This window comes from Desmodus rotundus, chromosome 4, assembly GCF_022682495.2.
Source record: "Desmodus rotundus isolate HL8 chromosome 4, HLdesRot8A.1, whole genome shotgun sequence".
Classification (NCBI taxonomy): Eukaryota; Metazoa; Chordata; class Mammalia; order Chiroptera; family Phyllostomidae; genus Desmodus; species Desmodus rotundus.
The window spans coordinates 5,925,119-5,940,942 of record NC_071390.1 but is presented as its reverse complement, the minus strand read 5'-3'; the positions used below and the strand labels follow the sequence as shown (position 1 = coordinate 5,940,942).

Sequence of the window (15,824 nt, the reverse complement as noted above, 5' to 3'; positions counted from 1 at the left end):
CCCCCCACCCCCCCTCCCCCCCCCCCCCCCCCCCCCCCCCCCCCCCGCCCTGGGTTTGGGCTCAGTCGTTAGAGCCCCACGCGGGTGTTCGGTAATGAAGGTGGTTCTGACTGCAGCCGTTTGAGAAACACTGCTCTTCTGTGTCCTAACGCTCTTTCAGCCGAAGCCCTTATTAGTCCTGCTCGGGTGGGTGGGGAGACAGAAGGTTAAGAAGTGACCTTCCACATCTGACTCGTAGCAGGGCTGCAGGGCGCTACTGTACAGTCTTTGAAGCCAGGTCTGAGCAGGTTCTGTGGCTCGCTTTATTGCCTGGAGAATCGGAGCAGGAAGGGGGAGTTTTCTGAAAAGTTACCTGGTTATGTGAGCACGGACACTCTGGGAGATTGCCCTCTGTGTTGAAGTTAAATGTACTCATTTTCACGTGAAGTCGCTCTTTTTCTTCCGATTTCTGGAAGTGGAGTTCTACAAAGCAGTGGACGTAGGTTATTAACACACATCTTACCTCCTTGGGATCTCTGGTTCTTCCCTCCCAAACTCTTCGATTTGCCCACAAAAGGAATTTATAACTTGAATAATTAAAAGCATAAACTTATAACAAAACAAGAAATTCTGATTTTTTTTGAACAGATGCTGGGATTGGCTCAAGGATGTTTTGATCACACTGTTCCATATACTAAAGAAAGGATACAGTTTGGCAAAAGACTATTTGACTTTCAGGTATCTATTAGCATCTTTTTACTGGCCTGGACTCTCCTGTCTCCCTGTTGGGGGCTAGCGGTGTTACAAAGCTGTGGAGGGAGGGAGGACTAGATTTCAGGGCATGTGCTTGTGAATACTTTGACCTCCTCAAGGGCAGAACTGTAGCCCCTGAGGCCCAGCTATGTCATCATCCGGGATACCCGCAGCTTCTTGAGATCCAGGACCTGGGGTCTGCAGTCAGACTTCCTGGGTTCAAGTCCTGGTGCTTTGTTTTACTAGCTTTGGGCATTGGACAAGTTACCTTGCCTCTCTAAGCCCCGACTGCCTCAGCAGCAAGATAAAGGTAATACTGCCTACCCTCTACAGTGATTTTGAGTAAGATAGATGGGTTGTGTTACCACATTGCCTGAGTTTAACACGTGTTCAGGAGATTACCAGTTGTTGGGAGTCAGGCCAGAGTTGTGCAGTAATCCTCAGGAGACCCCACTCTGTCTGATGCGCCCATCTTTTAGAAGGCACACTTGTTTGCCCTGAGTGCAAACGAGATGCTCTTAAGTCAAGCGCATTGGGTAATACTGACCTGGCCCAATGGCCTGGCTTCTCTGGGCTCCCCAGGTCATTGGGGGATTAGTTGGTGGCAATAGGCGGTCTTCCTGTCCACCCACGTTCCTGTCCTCAGCAGGTGTCACCAGGTTGGAAGACTGGAATGTCAGCTTACCAGGCTTACTCTAGCATACCACCTAATAATCTGGAAGAATTACTATACATGTTTGCAAAATCCCCCTCTAAGCAGCTCTGGGCTCTGATGCCAACTTATTGCATCACCAGCTCTGCCCTGCTGTGCAGTGGTCAGGTTTATAACAACAATAGGCATCGCACAAGCACACACAGGTTGTAGGGATTCCAAGCTGGGGATGTGCCCAGTCAGTTCAAGGCCTGGAAACAGTGAGCAGACTGGGCCTGGCCGAGGTCTACCGCAGCTCATGGACACTGTACGGGGCCAGACCGTGGGTGACGGGTCAGAATTACAGGCTTTCTGGCATGGCTTCCGGTCTAATTTTCACTTTATCCCGCTCAAGTGCTATCTCAGAGCCAGCCACCCCATAGAGTGCAGCAACGGGGACAGAACATGAAGACCGTTCTGAGGGAGGCTGTGGGTCTCCTTTGCACACGGGAAGCGTGTTTTCATTTACATGGGGGGAGAGAGGGAGAGAGCGGGGCCAGGCGTACTAATGCCTATAATCATGACGTTTTTGAAGATGCCTAGTGTGGGTCATTAAAAGGAAACTCTTAGAAATTTGATCATGAAAAGCAGCACTATTAGTTTTGTATATCTGTGTGGAGCTTTGATCGGAGTTAGTAGAGTTTTTTCCTAACTGCCTTACTCGCATTAGAGTGATTTGGTTTTTGCTTTGCCTGCAATCCTGTCTTTTCTCTCGATGACAGGCTCCTTGAGGGGGGAGGGACAGCGGGCGGGAGCAAAATTTTGGCAGTTCAAGCAAATGAAAACCGTATTCAAATTTTTGCTTTGCTGGAATTTTGCTTAACCTCAATCTAGATCATAGAAAGGGTTGAAAATAATTATTAAATATAAATCAAATTCTTAAACCTAATTTTGCGATCGTTTATATTTTGAAATCTTCAGTTATAAAGAATTACATAAACTATGAAAAATTCTTAAACAGTACCTGCAGTGTATTTCAGTTTAGATGGGGGACCTTAAAGTATTTTTACAAATTGAACATGCATTTCCTCTGGCATGTATTTTGAGTCTGTTAGTGGTCCATACCCAGGCAGGCTTTTGAGGCTAAGCTGTGATTTCAGAAATTGTAGTTCTCTAACCTGGGCCTCTACGTCACAGGGGCTCCAGCACCAAGTGGCTCAGGTGGCCACCCAGCTGGAGGCTGCGAGGCTGCTGACGTACAACGCCGCTCGCCTTGTCGAAGCCAGAAAACCGTTCATAAAAGAGGCAGCTATGGCCAAATACTATGCGTCAGAGGTAAGGAAAAAAGCAGAAATTCAGATACACATTTACTCAACTCTTCACTTAGGAATACTGGTCGAGCATTTGTTTGTTTTTCAAGTAAAATAACACGGACTTTACAGTTTCCACACGAGTAGCAAAGAAAAAGTAAAGCTTCCATGGGAAAGGTGCTTTGATTCTGTGGGGCCTCCAAGCTCTTACAAGATCTTAGATGGAGACCAAGTTGCCTGACTCAGGTGGAAGGCCCACCCATCATCAGTCCCCTGCTGGGCCTCGTCTGAGTCCCATCACCCGCACGGTCCCACGGCGGGGCACGGGAGCCCCACGGGAGCACCAAGGAGAGGTGCAGTGGGGACGCCATGTTCCCAGTGCCCGGGTGGTACGTGCGCCTTCTGTACTGAGCACAGGCCTGGGCCGGAGAACTTCGCCACGTCACCAGGCTGCCATTTCCCAGCCTTGGCCGTTTGTCTCACTCATTCCATGGCTTCACGTATGCATTTAACTCCACCCTTGGCCTCCACCTCCCATTCGAATGCCAGACTACTAGATCGTTTCCTCTGTACCTGCCCACTGCGTGGCACCGCAAGAGCGATCATAACACCTAAGTCGTGTGGTTTCGGCAGGTGATGGGCTGCTTGTTTTCGGTAGGTTGCAGGGCTGACCACTAGCAAATGTATCGAGTGGATGGGAGGCGTAGGCTACACCAAAGATTACCCTGTGGAAAAGTACTTCCGAGACGCGAAGATCGGTAAATGGATTTTCTCCGTTTTGTTTTGTTTCGTTTGCTTCCGCGGGTGTTTGGGCTGCTGTGTTGGTTGGTGCTGTCGGTGGGGCGCCTGAGCAGAGGCCATTTTCATCTCTGCAGTGTCGTGTGCATCGCTTCTTTCCTGTGGCTGGGTCTCCCCCGCCCTTCGCAACAGTGGATTTATATTTTTAGAAACATCAAATTGCCTTTTTAAATGTCTCAACAGGCCTTCTGGTCAAACCACAACAAAACCTGTATTAACTTTTCTTTTGCTAAAAATGTTAATATTTTGGATTTGTTTAATGCTGGTCTTTGAAACTTAAGTTTTAATTTCCAAAGCTAAGTGCCCACCTGCCAGAGGGCTCGGGTACTCTGCTCCCGGGTAGGAAGGTGGAGACACCGCGGGGTCGGAAGCCGCCTGGTCCTGAACGGCGAGCCCAGCTTTTGCATGGGTAGCTCCTGAATGAAAGTCTTCCCCTGTTTAATGCTGAGTCTGAAATCAGAATTTAATTTCCAAATGGGAAGTTGTCATCTCTCAGGCAAAGTTACTCTGTCAGATAACACATTCAGGGGACATGGAGTGACGTTACTAGTAACAGTTTCGCAGCAAATGCAGAGGTAGCATTCATGGAGCTCTTTCTCGTGTCCACGCCTAACTGTGAGCCCAGTCCTAACTATCCCCTGTGTTGAAGGTACAATATACGAAGGAGCTTCAAACATCCAGCTGAACACCATCGCGAAGCACATCGACGCGCAGTACTGACGGCTGCAGGAGCGGGCCGCCCCGGGGCCGCCGGCGTGACCTTTTAAACTCTTGTGCCTTTTGGGGGAGTCGACCACCAGAGCGCTGAAGTAATCTGTTTAAGCCCTTAGTCACGGGTCTTGGGGGAGATCTTTTCTATGTTATCTTTCAGGTCTACTTGACTTAGGCACAGGAAACCGTTTTTAAAATTTGGGAAGAAGTGCATCCGTATGGTCTCAAGAACCCTCTTTTTAAAGTTAGGTGTTATTCCAGCTCCAAGGTACACACAAATTTCACTCTATCAGCACTTGGAAACACGGATGGCTATTTTGTTGTCCTATTAAAACTTTATTTTGTGACATTAGTCAGAAATATTTGTTACACTTGGCACTTCTACAGGACAGAAAGATTCAGTTCTAAGCTGCTATAGGAGGTAGAAACTGATAAAAATTTCATTTAGAAAAAGCTAAGAATTCTAGTCCTAAATGCCTGAGAATGGATGAAAAATAAGGGTATAACTCTGTAAGTCAAATAAATGAAGAAAACATTAACAAAATAAGCCACCAGAACTTGTGACGGTAAGTGACCTGTGTAAGAGAGGCATTTCGTGATGGTTTCAGGAGATCATTTTAAAAACAAGTTTTTGCATTAGTTTTCAAGTGTAAAGCTTAAGTAATGTGGTTTGTAATCAGAACATGTTTAATATCGTAATATTCATCCTCACGCGCTATTTTTCAGCAGTACAATTTCTCTGTGTATTACATTGAATCCTGCTTCCTCCAGCTCAGTTATTGGGCTTTATCGGGACCGGTACTTCCGGAGCTGTGTGTTGTTGGTTCAGTGGTTCTCAGGAGGGAGCTGTCTTGTTCCCGCAGAGAACCCTATCACAGTTTCATGAGGAATGAGGAGTAGAACAGGGCTCCAGAGTGTGAAAAAGCATATTCAGTAATATAAAAACATACATAAAAATAATTCTGTATCTTGAAAAGCAAAAATAAATGTATTGCTTTATGATGCAAATTATAGAAAAGCAAAAGTCAACAAAATGTATAGCTGGTGCCAGTCCTTCATACTGGGGTTCCCAGGCAAGAGAGACCCGTCTGGGGTGTGTACCCTGAGTTCCCCTCAGGAGGGAGGGGCACAGTGAGAGGTGAGAGTTTTATACTCTCTCAGAGCAGGCCTGGGTAAGAGGTGCTGAAAATGTTTCAAGGCTCATAACCACTGCAGTTGAATGGGAAGCATTTTAGTATTTAAATGAAAGGATAGTGTTTATTAGGAAAACTTGAGATTTTCAAAGCAATTTTGCTTTGTACATTCACGTTTATTGAATTGGATTAATTTCTGTAATGCAAATCATAGTTAAATATTCAGAATTGTGTAAATACAGTTGAGAGAGGAATTACATTAAAATGTTAGGAACAAATAAGGGCAAATTTAGACTTTGGATCAAAAGAGATAACATCCACTCAGCTTTCAAATGGGAACAATAGAAACCCACCCGTTCGGTCTTTCAGAGCAAAGGGCCGAGGGGCCTGATAAGGAAGTAGGGGGCGGATGAAATGCTCCAGAGCAAGGGGACTTGGGATAATGGGAAAGGTGGACTTGACAGGTAGTGGAGTAGAGGCCAGCATTAGTGAACAAGAACCTCACCGTGCTGCTGTGGAATTATAAACACACGTACAAATGTGCGAAACCACCGTAAACCTCGTTAACGTTCGCATTGGCGGCACCAGGGAGCCTCCCATGCCCGGGGGCGTCCAGGCTTTTGGTGGCTCTGGGCCACACTGGAAGAAGAAGAGTTGTCTTGGGCCACACATTAAATACACAAACACTAACAAAAACTGATGAGCAAAACCCAAAAGTTTTAAGTAAATTCACGATTTTCTGTAGGGCCACGTTCATAGCCACCCTGAGCCGCGTGGGGCATGGGCTGGACACCCCTGATAGACCTTGAATTTATATTTAGTACTGATAGAGTTCTAACTGTGTGTGCATTTTTCGTGCATGTTCACAAAGAACAGTTGAAAAGTATGTATTTTGGTCAATATATGTACCTAGCTTCCTCTATTACTGAATCACTGTGTTAATTTAGCATTTCCCAAAGATGTTATGGATTTTCCCTGGAGAACTTGCATTATGGCTTTGCTTAATAACCGTGATTTTGGCATCTTTAAAACTACCCGTCCTGACTTTGTGTCTAGTGGCAGATGAGTTTGTTCACCCCCGAAGCCCGTCAGCCTTGCCGGTTAACTTGAGGTGGGGGCTGTCATGAGGCGCACCAGGCAGGCACTTGAACAGAAGCACCAAAGTACCTCTTGCCTGTACGTGACGGGTGGCGCTGGACTCAACCCAGCTGCCCAGTCAGGACTGTCGGAGATCTCATTTTACAACGAGAACGTGCCTCCGTGTCAAAGAAAGTTATACCTAGAAAGACTTAAGGGAACCATCCAGCCAACTCCCCCACTTAAAATGAAGGATCCCCAGTGCAGGGCCCTTGCCTGAGGTCATCCACCCAGGGACAAGGACAAGACAAGAACCCAGATGCACTGGCTCCCAATTCGGTGTTCTTCCTACCCTTCAACGTTCTCTCTGTCTGCAGGTTCGGGGTGTCACCCTTGTTGTGTGTTTCGGCCCTCTTACTGATTTATTTTAGGCTTAACTGATAAAGAACGAACATTTCAGAGATGTTGTGACACTGTTCAGATTCACAGTGTCATTGCTTACATATATGTATCACCTGCCAAAGACCGCAGCTGTCCTCGGGTGTCGCTGGTGTGTCAAATGTGAAGGTTATTGTGTGAGATCGGTTGGCTTTAGGATTATGATTTATTTTCTGAATGCACTACTTATATCCTCACTGATGTATTTGTGCTGCTCCTTCGTAAAGTGAAAGGTTTGTTTCAATGCCATATGTCAGACTGGCTCCGTTATTACAAAGTCAGAATTCTGTGGAGAATGGAAAATGGAGCGACGAGTCCACTGGAGACTAGCTACTCTGTTTAGCAGAGTTGTTTGTTATGCACACAGAGGAAGTAGGAAAATAACTTAATCTTCCTGCAAGACAGATAGAACACCTTTGTATACGATGCTGATAGTTTGCCTCTCATGTAAGTCACTCTAGTTTGTTTTCAGAGAGGAGGTTTTATAATGAAGAGCAAGTTTAAATTATTGCTGCTACAGAAAATTTTATCAGAGGATCCTTTTTTTTTTTCCCTAAAGCAAAATAAGCAGCTCTTCAGCGGAGAGGTCACCTTTTCTGGGCACGTCTTCACAGCACAGATTGTATCTGGCTGATACTCATGCCTGTGCTTTATACCAGGGGTGCCCAACCTCGGGCCACAGACCCGTACCGGTCTGGGCCTGTCAGGAACCGGGCCACACTGCAGGAGGTGAGCTTGAATGGGATGTGCTTGAATCATCCCGAAACCGTCCCGTACCCTCCACCCTCATCTGTGGAAAAATTGTCTTCAATGAAACCGGTCCCTGGTGCCAAAAAGGTTGGGGACCGCCGCTTCAAAGTATTGCTTTGAGAAACCCCCTGTTCTTGCACCTTTTGCTCGGTGATGCGCTACAGTCTAGCACCGCAGAGACTCCAGCCTACCCGTTCCCCGTTAGTTCCTGTATTACTTTAGACATCTAGATATCAGTCCCTTTTTTCTCATGTCGTTCAGTGACATGCGACAAAAAGCCACTGTGTCCAAGGGTCCAAGGTGCTGCAGGCACCAGGCTGCCGTGCAGGGATGTGTAAGGCCCGGTCCTTATGGAAATGTGTGGTCACCTCAGGGGTGCTGTTTCTGGTGTCAGTGCATCCTGACGCAAAGGTTGAGTAGAAAGCGACCAAGGCCAACCCTGGCAAAAGCATTTCTCTAGAGCCATTAGCGCAGTGGCAGTAAGTGCTGACATCTCTTAAGCTCTCATCATGTGCCAGCCATTATTCTGGATTCTCGACACGCATTAACGCACAGCACCCCTATGCAGTAGCTGCTCTTATTAGCCCATGTTACAGGCAGGGAGACTGAGGCAGGAGATGTTAAACAAGATACTTGTTGGGACAGAAATGGGCCTTTAAGGTCTGGTAATTTCAGGAGCCCTCCAGTGAAATGCCGCTACCCACGAGCCCTGTACTAGTGAGTGGTTCCTCAGGGCGGAGTCTCAGATCTTTCTCAGCAGAGAAGCCAGCTGAGAATGGGGCCTGCCGGACAAGTGGTGTGGCAGTGGGTGTGCTTTGGGAGAAAGAGTGGGGGAGGAGGTGGATGGAGGGCAAGGGACGGGTGAGGAAACTGCCACTAAAGAAGGAACGAGGGAAATACAAAACAAAAATTCATTTCCTTGGAGTTCCCTAACAGCTACGCTGAGGGAGGAAGAATGACCAAGCGTGATAAACCTATGTCGGTGGCTACAGGGGTCTGATTTGCAATTATTTGTATTGATGGCTGCAGTAATAAAGGAAAAAACTTGACCTTACAAAAGTTTTTTTTTTTTTTTAAGAAATAGGTTGGAAGCAAATTAAGGTAGGAATATAGCCAAACATAGTAGTACTTATAGGTATAAATGGGTTAAAATCACCTATTAAAAATAAAAGATGGCCCTGACTGATGTAGTTCAGTTGGTTGAGTGTTGGCTTGCAAAGCAAAAGGTCACCAGTTTGATTCCAGGTCAGGGCACATGCCTGGGTTGTGGGTTTGGTCCCTGGTCGGGGCATATACAAGAGGCAAGCAATCAATGTTTCTCTCTCCTTCCCCTTTCCTCTCACTCTAAAAAATAAAATCAATAAAATTGTTTTTAAAAAAATAACATGTTAAAACAGGACAAAGGCAAATTTAAATCCTAGCTACCAAAAGCTAAAAACACCTTAAAAAAAAACAAAGAAGATCAGCACAGGAAAGTTGAAATGACCATTCAAGTACTACAAAAGGAAAGCAGGAATGGCCGTGTTGATACCAAACAAAACAGAATTGAGGGCAAAAATAACTTTAAAGGACAAAAAGAAGACGTAATGAAACAGGCAGAGTTTACTAAGAAGTTCCAATAGTGGCGAAGTTTTTGTCCCTAACAACATAACGCAGTGGAGCAAAACACATAGAAATACACTGGGGAACATGACAAAGCCATTGCCACAGGCATTGACTTAGGGGTCAGCAAGTCCGAGGAGTGGGGGAAAGCAAGAGCAGGTCGGGAGGGTCTGCATAGCAAAATTCAGTGTGATGGATGGAGGGAGAGCTTGTTCCTTCTCAAATGCAAATGGACAGGCGTTCGAATTTTGCCACAAAGGAAATTTCTGCCAACTCCAAAAAGGGAAAAAAAAAATGTATCCTCGCCCGAGGATATTTTGTCATTGCTTTTTCAGCGAGGAAGGGAGAGAGAAGGAGAAACATCAATGTGAGAGAGAAGCGTAGATCAGGTGCCTCCTGTAAGTGCCCCGCAACCTTCTGCTGCATCGAGGACACTCCAACCCCCTGAACCACCCGGCCAGCGCCAATAACCAAATTTTACAGGCAGCGTTCACTGTATGTAGTGATAAATATACAACAGGATGTAGAAAAGCTAACCATAACTTGAAAGAACTTTGGTTAAATAGAAAACAAAAACAGAAAGTACAACTTGTCAACAAGGGTCACGGGAAGCCGGGCCGTCTCACTCCGTGCTCCTGGGAGGACGGACAGGAAGGCGCGTCAGACTCCAGGGCAGCGTGGTTTGCAGTGGTGAAAAATTAGACAGGGCTAAGTAGGAGGGTAAATAAATCACGGAAATGCACACTGCGATCCCGTGCAGCAATTTAAAAGCACAAGATCCATGTACAGAGATTGAATCATCACCAAGTTGTCTTGTTTCACAAATTACACATCGTGCATCGTTTCTGCAGAGCGGTAAGAAGCCATCATTTTTGCCAGTCCACGCTTGCATACACATTCTGAGAATGAACCTGGAGAGTCCAGTCACCACATCAAACTGCGCTGCTGGTGGCGCTGGGGCTCGGGGTCCAGAAGGCAGCCATGGGGTCGCTGGCATCGTCCTCCCTTGTGTTTTTATAACGGGATACAATGGTGCTTGTGTAATTGTAGTTCAAGGTGATATTACTTCTGTGATTGAAAATAAAGAAAATTAAAGCTACCCAGACGGTTATCGGAATTTCTCACTTTTGTGTGTCGTCTTCCTGTAACTGATTTTCCTGATTTTCTCGAATAACCACAGCTGAAGAGGCAGCTCCTTTCAGCCCCAGGGGAGACTGGGCTCTGGCACAGGACCGCAAGGGGGTCTGACTTCGGAGGGCGAGCGTGCGGAGCGGGTGTAAATGCCCGCCCTGCACCCAGCAGGGCTTGCTTTGCTGAGCCGCACTCCCCGGAAGGGCTTCTTAGCTGCTGTTGGGATTAGTGCCTTGTCTTTACTTGTAATTTGATTTTATGTAACTTGACCTGAAGTATCCAAAGGTAATATTTTCTTACACGTGAAATACTTGTTCCCAGGAGAAAAACAATCCCAAAGTTCTGAAGTCGGAGGTCCCGGGTCCGTAGTTGAAATTGGGTGGGCACTCTACGGCCACTGCCTGTGTGTGTTATGACCTGGGAACTATGATTTTTTTACATGCAAAATGGTATATAAATGTGTGTATCATATCTTCAATTTGCCTCTTGTCCACAAAGCCTGAAATTTTTACTATCTGGTCCTTTAGGGAAACATTTGCCGACCCCAGTTGAATTGCTGCCTCCTAAATTTTACTGAGAAGGTGGGTCAGTCACACCAAAAAGAAAAAAAAGAAAGAGACGACCTCCCCTGAGAACGTGGGTCATTCTTCTCTCTTAACTTCTCTGTAGCCTATTCAGTCCGACTGGCTGTCTCTCCTTCAATCCACAGAGGTGTCCAAGTCTCCCCATCCTTGAAAAATAAACCTCCCCCGAGTCACTGGCTGAAAGGCAGGACTGGTCACCAGCTGCACGGGAGCCCCTCGTCCTCACCGTTGGCTCCTTCTACCTGTTTTTACCTGGCCTTCCCTTTTGTCAGTGGATTTAAACAGTGCTCTCAGAAGTTATCTTTTTACCCTGCATTGTTGGCCTACTCCACTCATTCCAGACGCCTCTTCTTCCTAGAGCTCTCTGCTTCCTTAGCTTTTGCCAAAGCTCCTCCTCCTTTTGGCTGGCCCTTCTCTTCAGGTTTCCTTTGCCTTACGTGTAAATTCTACCACTTGTCAAGTTTCTACCATCGCACCTCTTCCGTCCCCTGCCCCAGGGTCCTCGCTTTAGAACGAATACTGACCCCGGAAGTGCAGGTTCCGCTCCTTCGCACGCCTGTACTCCGTGTTTCAAACTCTGTGGGTTTCCGATTGCTGCTGAGCTCATTGTAAATGTATTTTGTAATAAAGGGTATTTTAAGACTGAAACAACCCTGCACTTGTCCAAGGGGCAAGAAGTCTCAGGACTTAGGTTGACATGCACCCATAGTAAAATAGTTGCCATGTAGAGAAAGGCACAGGTGGGGTTTTTTTTGAATCCTCACCCGAGGATATGTTTATTGATTTGAGAGAGAGAGAAAGAGAAACCTCAATGTGAGAGAAAAACATTGATTGGTTTCCTCCCGTACGTGCCCCAACTGGGGATCAAACCTACAACCTACATATCTGCTCTGACGGGGAACTGAACCCACAGCCTTTTGGTGTATGGGATGACACTTCAACCAACTGAGCCACCTGGGCTTTTTTTTTTTTTTTTTAACAATGTGTAAAAAATACAGGCTCTGTTCATGTATTGTCATGTTCTCAGAAGGCATCATTTGGTGTGGTCATTCATGCTACCTTTGGGTTAACACGCTTCTCACCTCATTGACCCTAAACATACACAAATGTTTGCCTCATTCTGGCTAATTTCTTGGTCTGAAGTTTCTACTGGGTCTCAGCAATCCAAGGCAATCTCCAAAAGAATAAAAACGTTAAAGCAAGTTTACTTTATCACCCCTGACTAATAATACAGCCTAAGAAGAACCTGAACCCAAATCAAACTCCAGGACATTCACCACCGGCCCTCAGAGGACAGAATCGCACATTATCATAAAGCCAGAATGTTCCAAAGGCATCTGAAAGGAAGGTCTCTTGAAAGAAAACCCTCGTCCTTCCTTCTGTCCAGCAGAAGAAGGGGCTCTCGGGGTTGGTTGGTTTGAAGCCTTTCTGTTATTTCTCTCAACACTCATTTCTCTTTTATCCTGCTAAAATTGTCCTATGCCCGTAATTTCTAACATTTTTTGGACCCTAGTTCCTCTACCATTTTTGCCGTCTCTGAGGCTTTCCTCTCTAAGACCCCAAGGTAACTTCAGCACGCCCCGTGTGATGGAGAACACCAGACCCCCAGTGTCTCTGCACTTGCCCTCAGCAGCCCCCTGATGTTCGTGGGACCGGGGCTAGCCTACAACTGCAGGCCCGGCTGTGGTCCTATTGTTTTGCTCAGTAATTACATTTTTAACAAAGAGGGTAAAATTGCAGGGATTTCAACCTTCTCATGTGGTGGATTTGATGAGAGTGGTTTTCATATAGATTTTCATTGTTCTGGTGGTAATTAAATTTTCATTAAATAAAGAATGTGCAGTGTCCTGTTTGCGCTCCCTTGATTATTATGGAGTTTTAAAATTTTAAACGGGCCACCTCTCTCTGAAGATTTTCTATTTCTTGCTCTTTCTAGCTTTTTTTGTTTTCTAACCTCTCCTTTTGTATTCTGTATTTCTATTATGATCTTATATGTACTTCAGTGGGACCCACAGGATTTTTAAAAATAACTTTATTCAAAGCGTACAGAAGTAAAATGTATTCTCATTAAAGAATGCAAATTAAAGTTCATGTAAAACATGAAGCAGGCACGCATATCCGCACCCGCCAGAGGGGCGTGCTTCTGCTCCCCAGCCTGGAGAAGGCTGGGGGTGGGGCAGGTGCAAGGCTATCGAGGAGGAGGCAGAGGCTATGCCCCCCTTTCCCATGCAGATTTACCCTAAAAGCAGTTGATATCCTTTGGTCAGGGGCAGAGGTCAGCCTAGGAGAGGAGTCCAGCATTGTTCTCGAGTCAAGAATTATTAGATACTGGCATTCAGGTGGGGGGTACAAGAGAACCAAAAGAACACACACAGAGGCGACCTCAGGAAACAAGCCGGTCTGGAAATGCCCGGTGATGCTGCCCTGGCTGGTGTGGCTCAGTGGGCTGGGTGTCGTCCTGCAAAGCAAAAGGTCACCAGTTCAATTCCCGGTTAGGGCGCCTGCCTGGGTTGCAGGTTCGGTCGCGTAGGGGAAGTAACCAATTGATGTTTCTCTTTCATGTCAATGTTTCTCTCCCCCTCTTTCTCCTGCCCTTCCCCAGTGACACTGACTGTGGGGTGAGAGGGAAAGCCTGCAGCAGTCCTGGCCCTGGGGAGGTGACACATACCCGAGAGCAGGCCCTGGGGACACTCCAGGCAGCAGTCAAAGGTCTAGCTGCAGCCAAGCCCTGAGTTCAGAGGGTGCTGAGTGCAATTAGACAGAGGGAGAACCAGGTTATTCTTAATAGGGAGGAAAAAAGGAGGAATATATCTATTCTATTTATATATCAAATGTATCAAAGTCTGGGAGATTAAAAAATTGTGAGGACTTCTGACATTAGGAGATGCTTAATTTTTTTTTTTTCTCTGAATGGGGGGAACTTTTGAGATAGCCAGGGTCAGAGGGAGAAGCCAAAATCCTGCAAAGCTTTGATGGAATTACCTAAGTTGGGACAAGAAAGAATCTTTTTCATCGGCTATGGACTGAATCTCTGTGCCCTGCCCCCCCAATTCATGGGCTGGAATCTTAAAGGACAAGGTGATGGTGTTGGGAGGTGGGGGTGAATGGGGTAGTGTCCTTATCAAAGGGTCCACCCCAGGGAGACCCCAGTGAGAAGACTGCCATCCACAAGGAAGCAGGTCCCCCCCAGACCCGAGTCGGGGGCACCGTGATGTCGGACTTCCCAGCCTGCCGAGCGGTGAGTCCATATTTTTACCATGTGTAATGTGCATCCATGTTTTTGGCCGAAACTTTCAGGAAAAAAACTTTCATTTTAACTTTTAAATTGAATTATTTATTTATTTATATTTCAATACTTGGGGTTTTTTTTGTATTATAAAGGAATCTTAGCATTTATTTTTTAACATTATGGTACGAGAAATTTTGTGGAACAAATAATTACAAAACACAAGAACAGATACAGGGGTATTTCAGGTATTACCCAAGTATAATGTGCACCCTTATTTTTCCCTAAAAAATTTGGGCAAAAAATTGCACATTATATGTGGAAAATATGGTAATAAGCATTTCTTGTTTAGCCCCAACAGACTAAGGGGAAAAAAGCTGAAACCAGGAGCTGAGAAAACATCTGTAGGATGGACAGCCAGATAGGAAGCACCGTGTGGTGGCCCCGCCACCAGCGGGCCTCCTTCGCCTCTACAAGCACTTCAGTCCACAGGCATGCTTTCTCCCTGGGGACAGTGTGGTCACCTCCCCAGAGCCTGGTCACCTTCCGCATCCACTCTTCCCACAGCCAATCCACGGTCCGTCTCGCACTGTCTTTGAAACTCCAGTTGGATGATACCGCTCCTCTTCAACAAGTTCTCGGGAACTGGGCTCTCCAGTATGATAGCCACTAGCCACGTGGGGCTATGTAAATTTAAACTAGTTAATATTAAATAAAAAGCAAATCGCAAGTGCTCATTAGCTGCATTGGGCTTGTGGCTACCGTATTGGGCACCACAGCTGTGGAACAGCTTCATTATCACGGACCGTTCTGCAGGTCTTCGCTGCTGTAGGAGACACGGCCACTGGACCCACAGAGGTCCCGGTGGCATGCGGAGCACCTGACCAAGCAGACTGGACTGGTCCCCAAGAACTTCTGGCTTTCGAGTGGTGTGGTGAGATGGCTTTTGGAGCTATTACTGTTTTTCTTTCCTCCTTTCTTCTCCCCTGATTATCCCCCTTCACAAGGCTGGTCCAGCACTTCCTGACATTTGTCCCTGTTCTCATCAGACAGTGGGGTTTGAAGGAAAGGGGAGACAAGTCCAAAGTGGAGCAAGGCTTGAGGAGAGATCAGTCTGCCCCAGATGAAAGGGATTGCCCCAGGTTGGGGGAGGACAGGCCTTCATGCCCCACAGGTCACCTAGACTAGCGCCCGGGGCAGGGGTGGGTGCCAGAGGAAAGGGCGGATGGGGCCCCAGGAGGCTGGATGCTGGGCAGAGCCCTCTGGCCTCGCAGAAGATGCTGAACGTCCAGCCTGTCTCAGATGACGCAGCTAAGCTGGGGTGCAGGAGGCTCCTGACCAGGAGGACAGACTCTCGCAGAGGTAGGCTGTGCAGTGGGGGCCAGAGGCTCCAAGCGGGCCCTTTACACTTGGCCCTGCATGAGACCCCCAGAAGCCAGGCGGACTCCTGGGGAAAGGAGCCCTGAGCAAAGTTGGATACCCCCTCAAACAGTTGGGGTGGGGCTCCGAGAAGGCATTGCTCGGATGGACGGTACAGAGGGTGGAGGGTGTGCTTTCGCCCTTTTGAAGAACAAGCTAGAGTGCAGAGGTGCACAAGGCTCAGGGGAAAGTGCATCTCAGTTTTTCTAGACAGTCCCAATTGACGCCTTTTGGCTCAGAATAATTTTTAATAGTGCCACCTGTCACTTTCAAAAGGGCTTT

General features: G+C 46.9%; 1 protein-coding gene across 1 annotated transcript; it reads left to right on the top strand.

Moving 5' to 3' along the window:
* The first annotated feature begins 605 nt into the window (after positions 1-605).
* ACADSB (acyl-CoA dehydrogenase short/branched chain) lies at positions 606-7,120 on the top strand. Its single transcript, XM_053922917.1, has 4 exons — positions 606-717; positions 2,561-2,698; positions 3,332-3,431; positions 4,121-7,120. Exons 1-4 carry the CDS (start codon positions 628-630, stop codon positions 4,189-4,191), a joined length of 399 nt encoding a protein of 132 aa, XP_053778892.1. The 5' UTR covers positions 606-627; the 3' UTR covers positions 4,192-7,120.
* Positions 7,121-15,824: the final 8,704 nt, after the last annotated feature.

Excerpts from the sequence above, each read along its gene's own strand:
- ACADSB (XM_053922917.1), top strand. The coding sequence starts at position 628 with ATGCTGGGATTGGCTCAAGGATGTTTTGATCACACTGTTCCATATACT. Across the intron at positions 718-2,560 it reads AAAGACTATTTGACTTTCAG|GGGCTCCAGCACCAAGTGGC; the intron begins GTATCTATTAGC and ends TCTACGTCACAG. Across the intron at positions 3,432-4,120 it reads CTTCCGAGACGCGAAGATCG|GTACAATATACGAAGGAGCT; the intron begins GTAAATGGATTT and ends CCTGTGTTGAAG.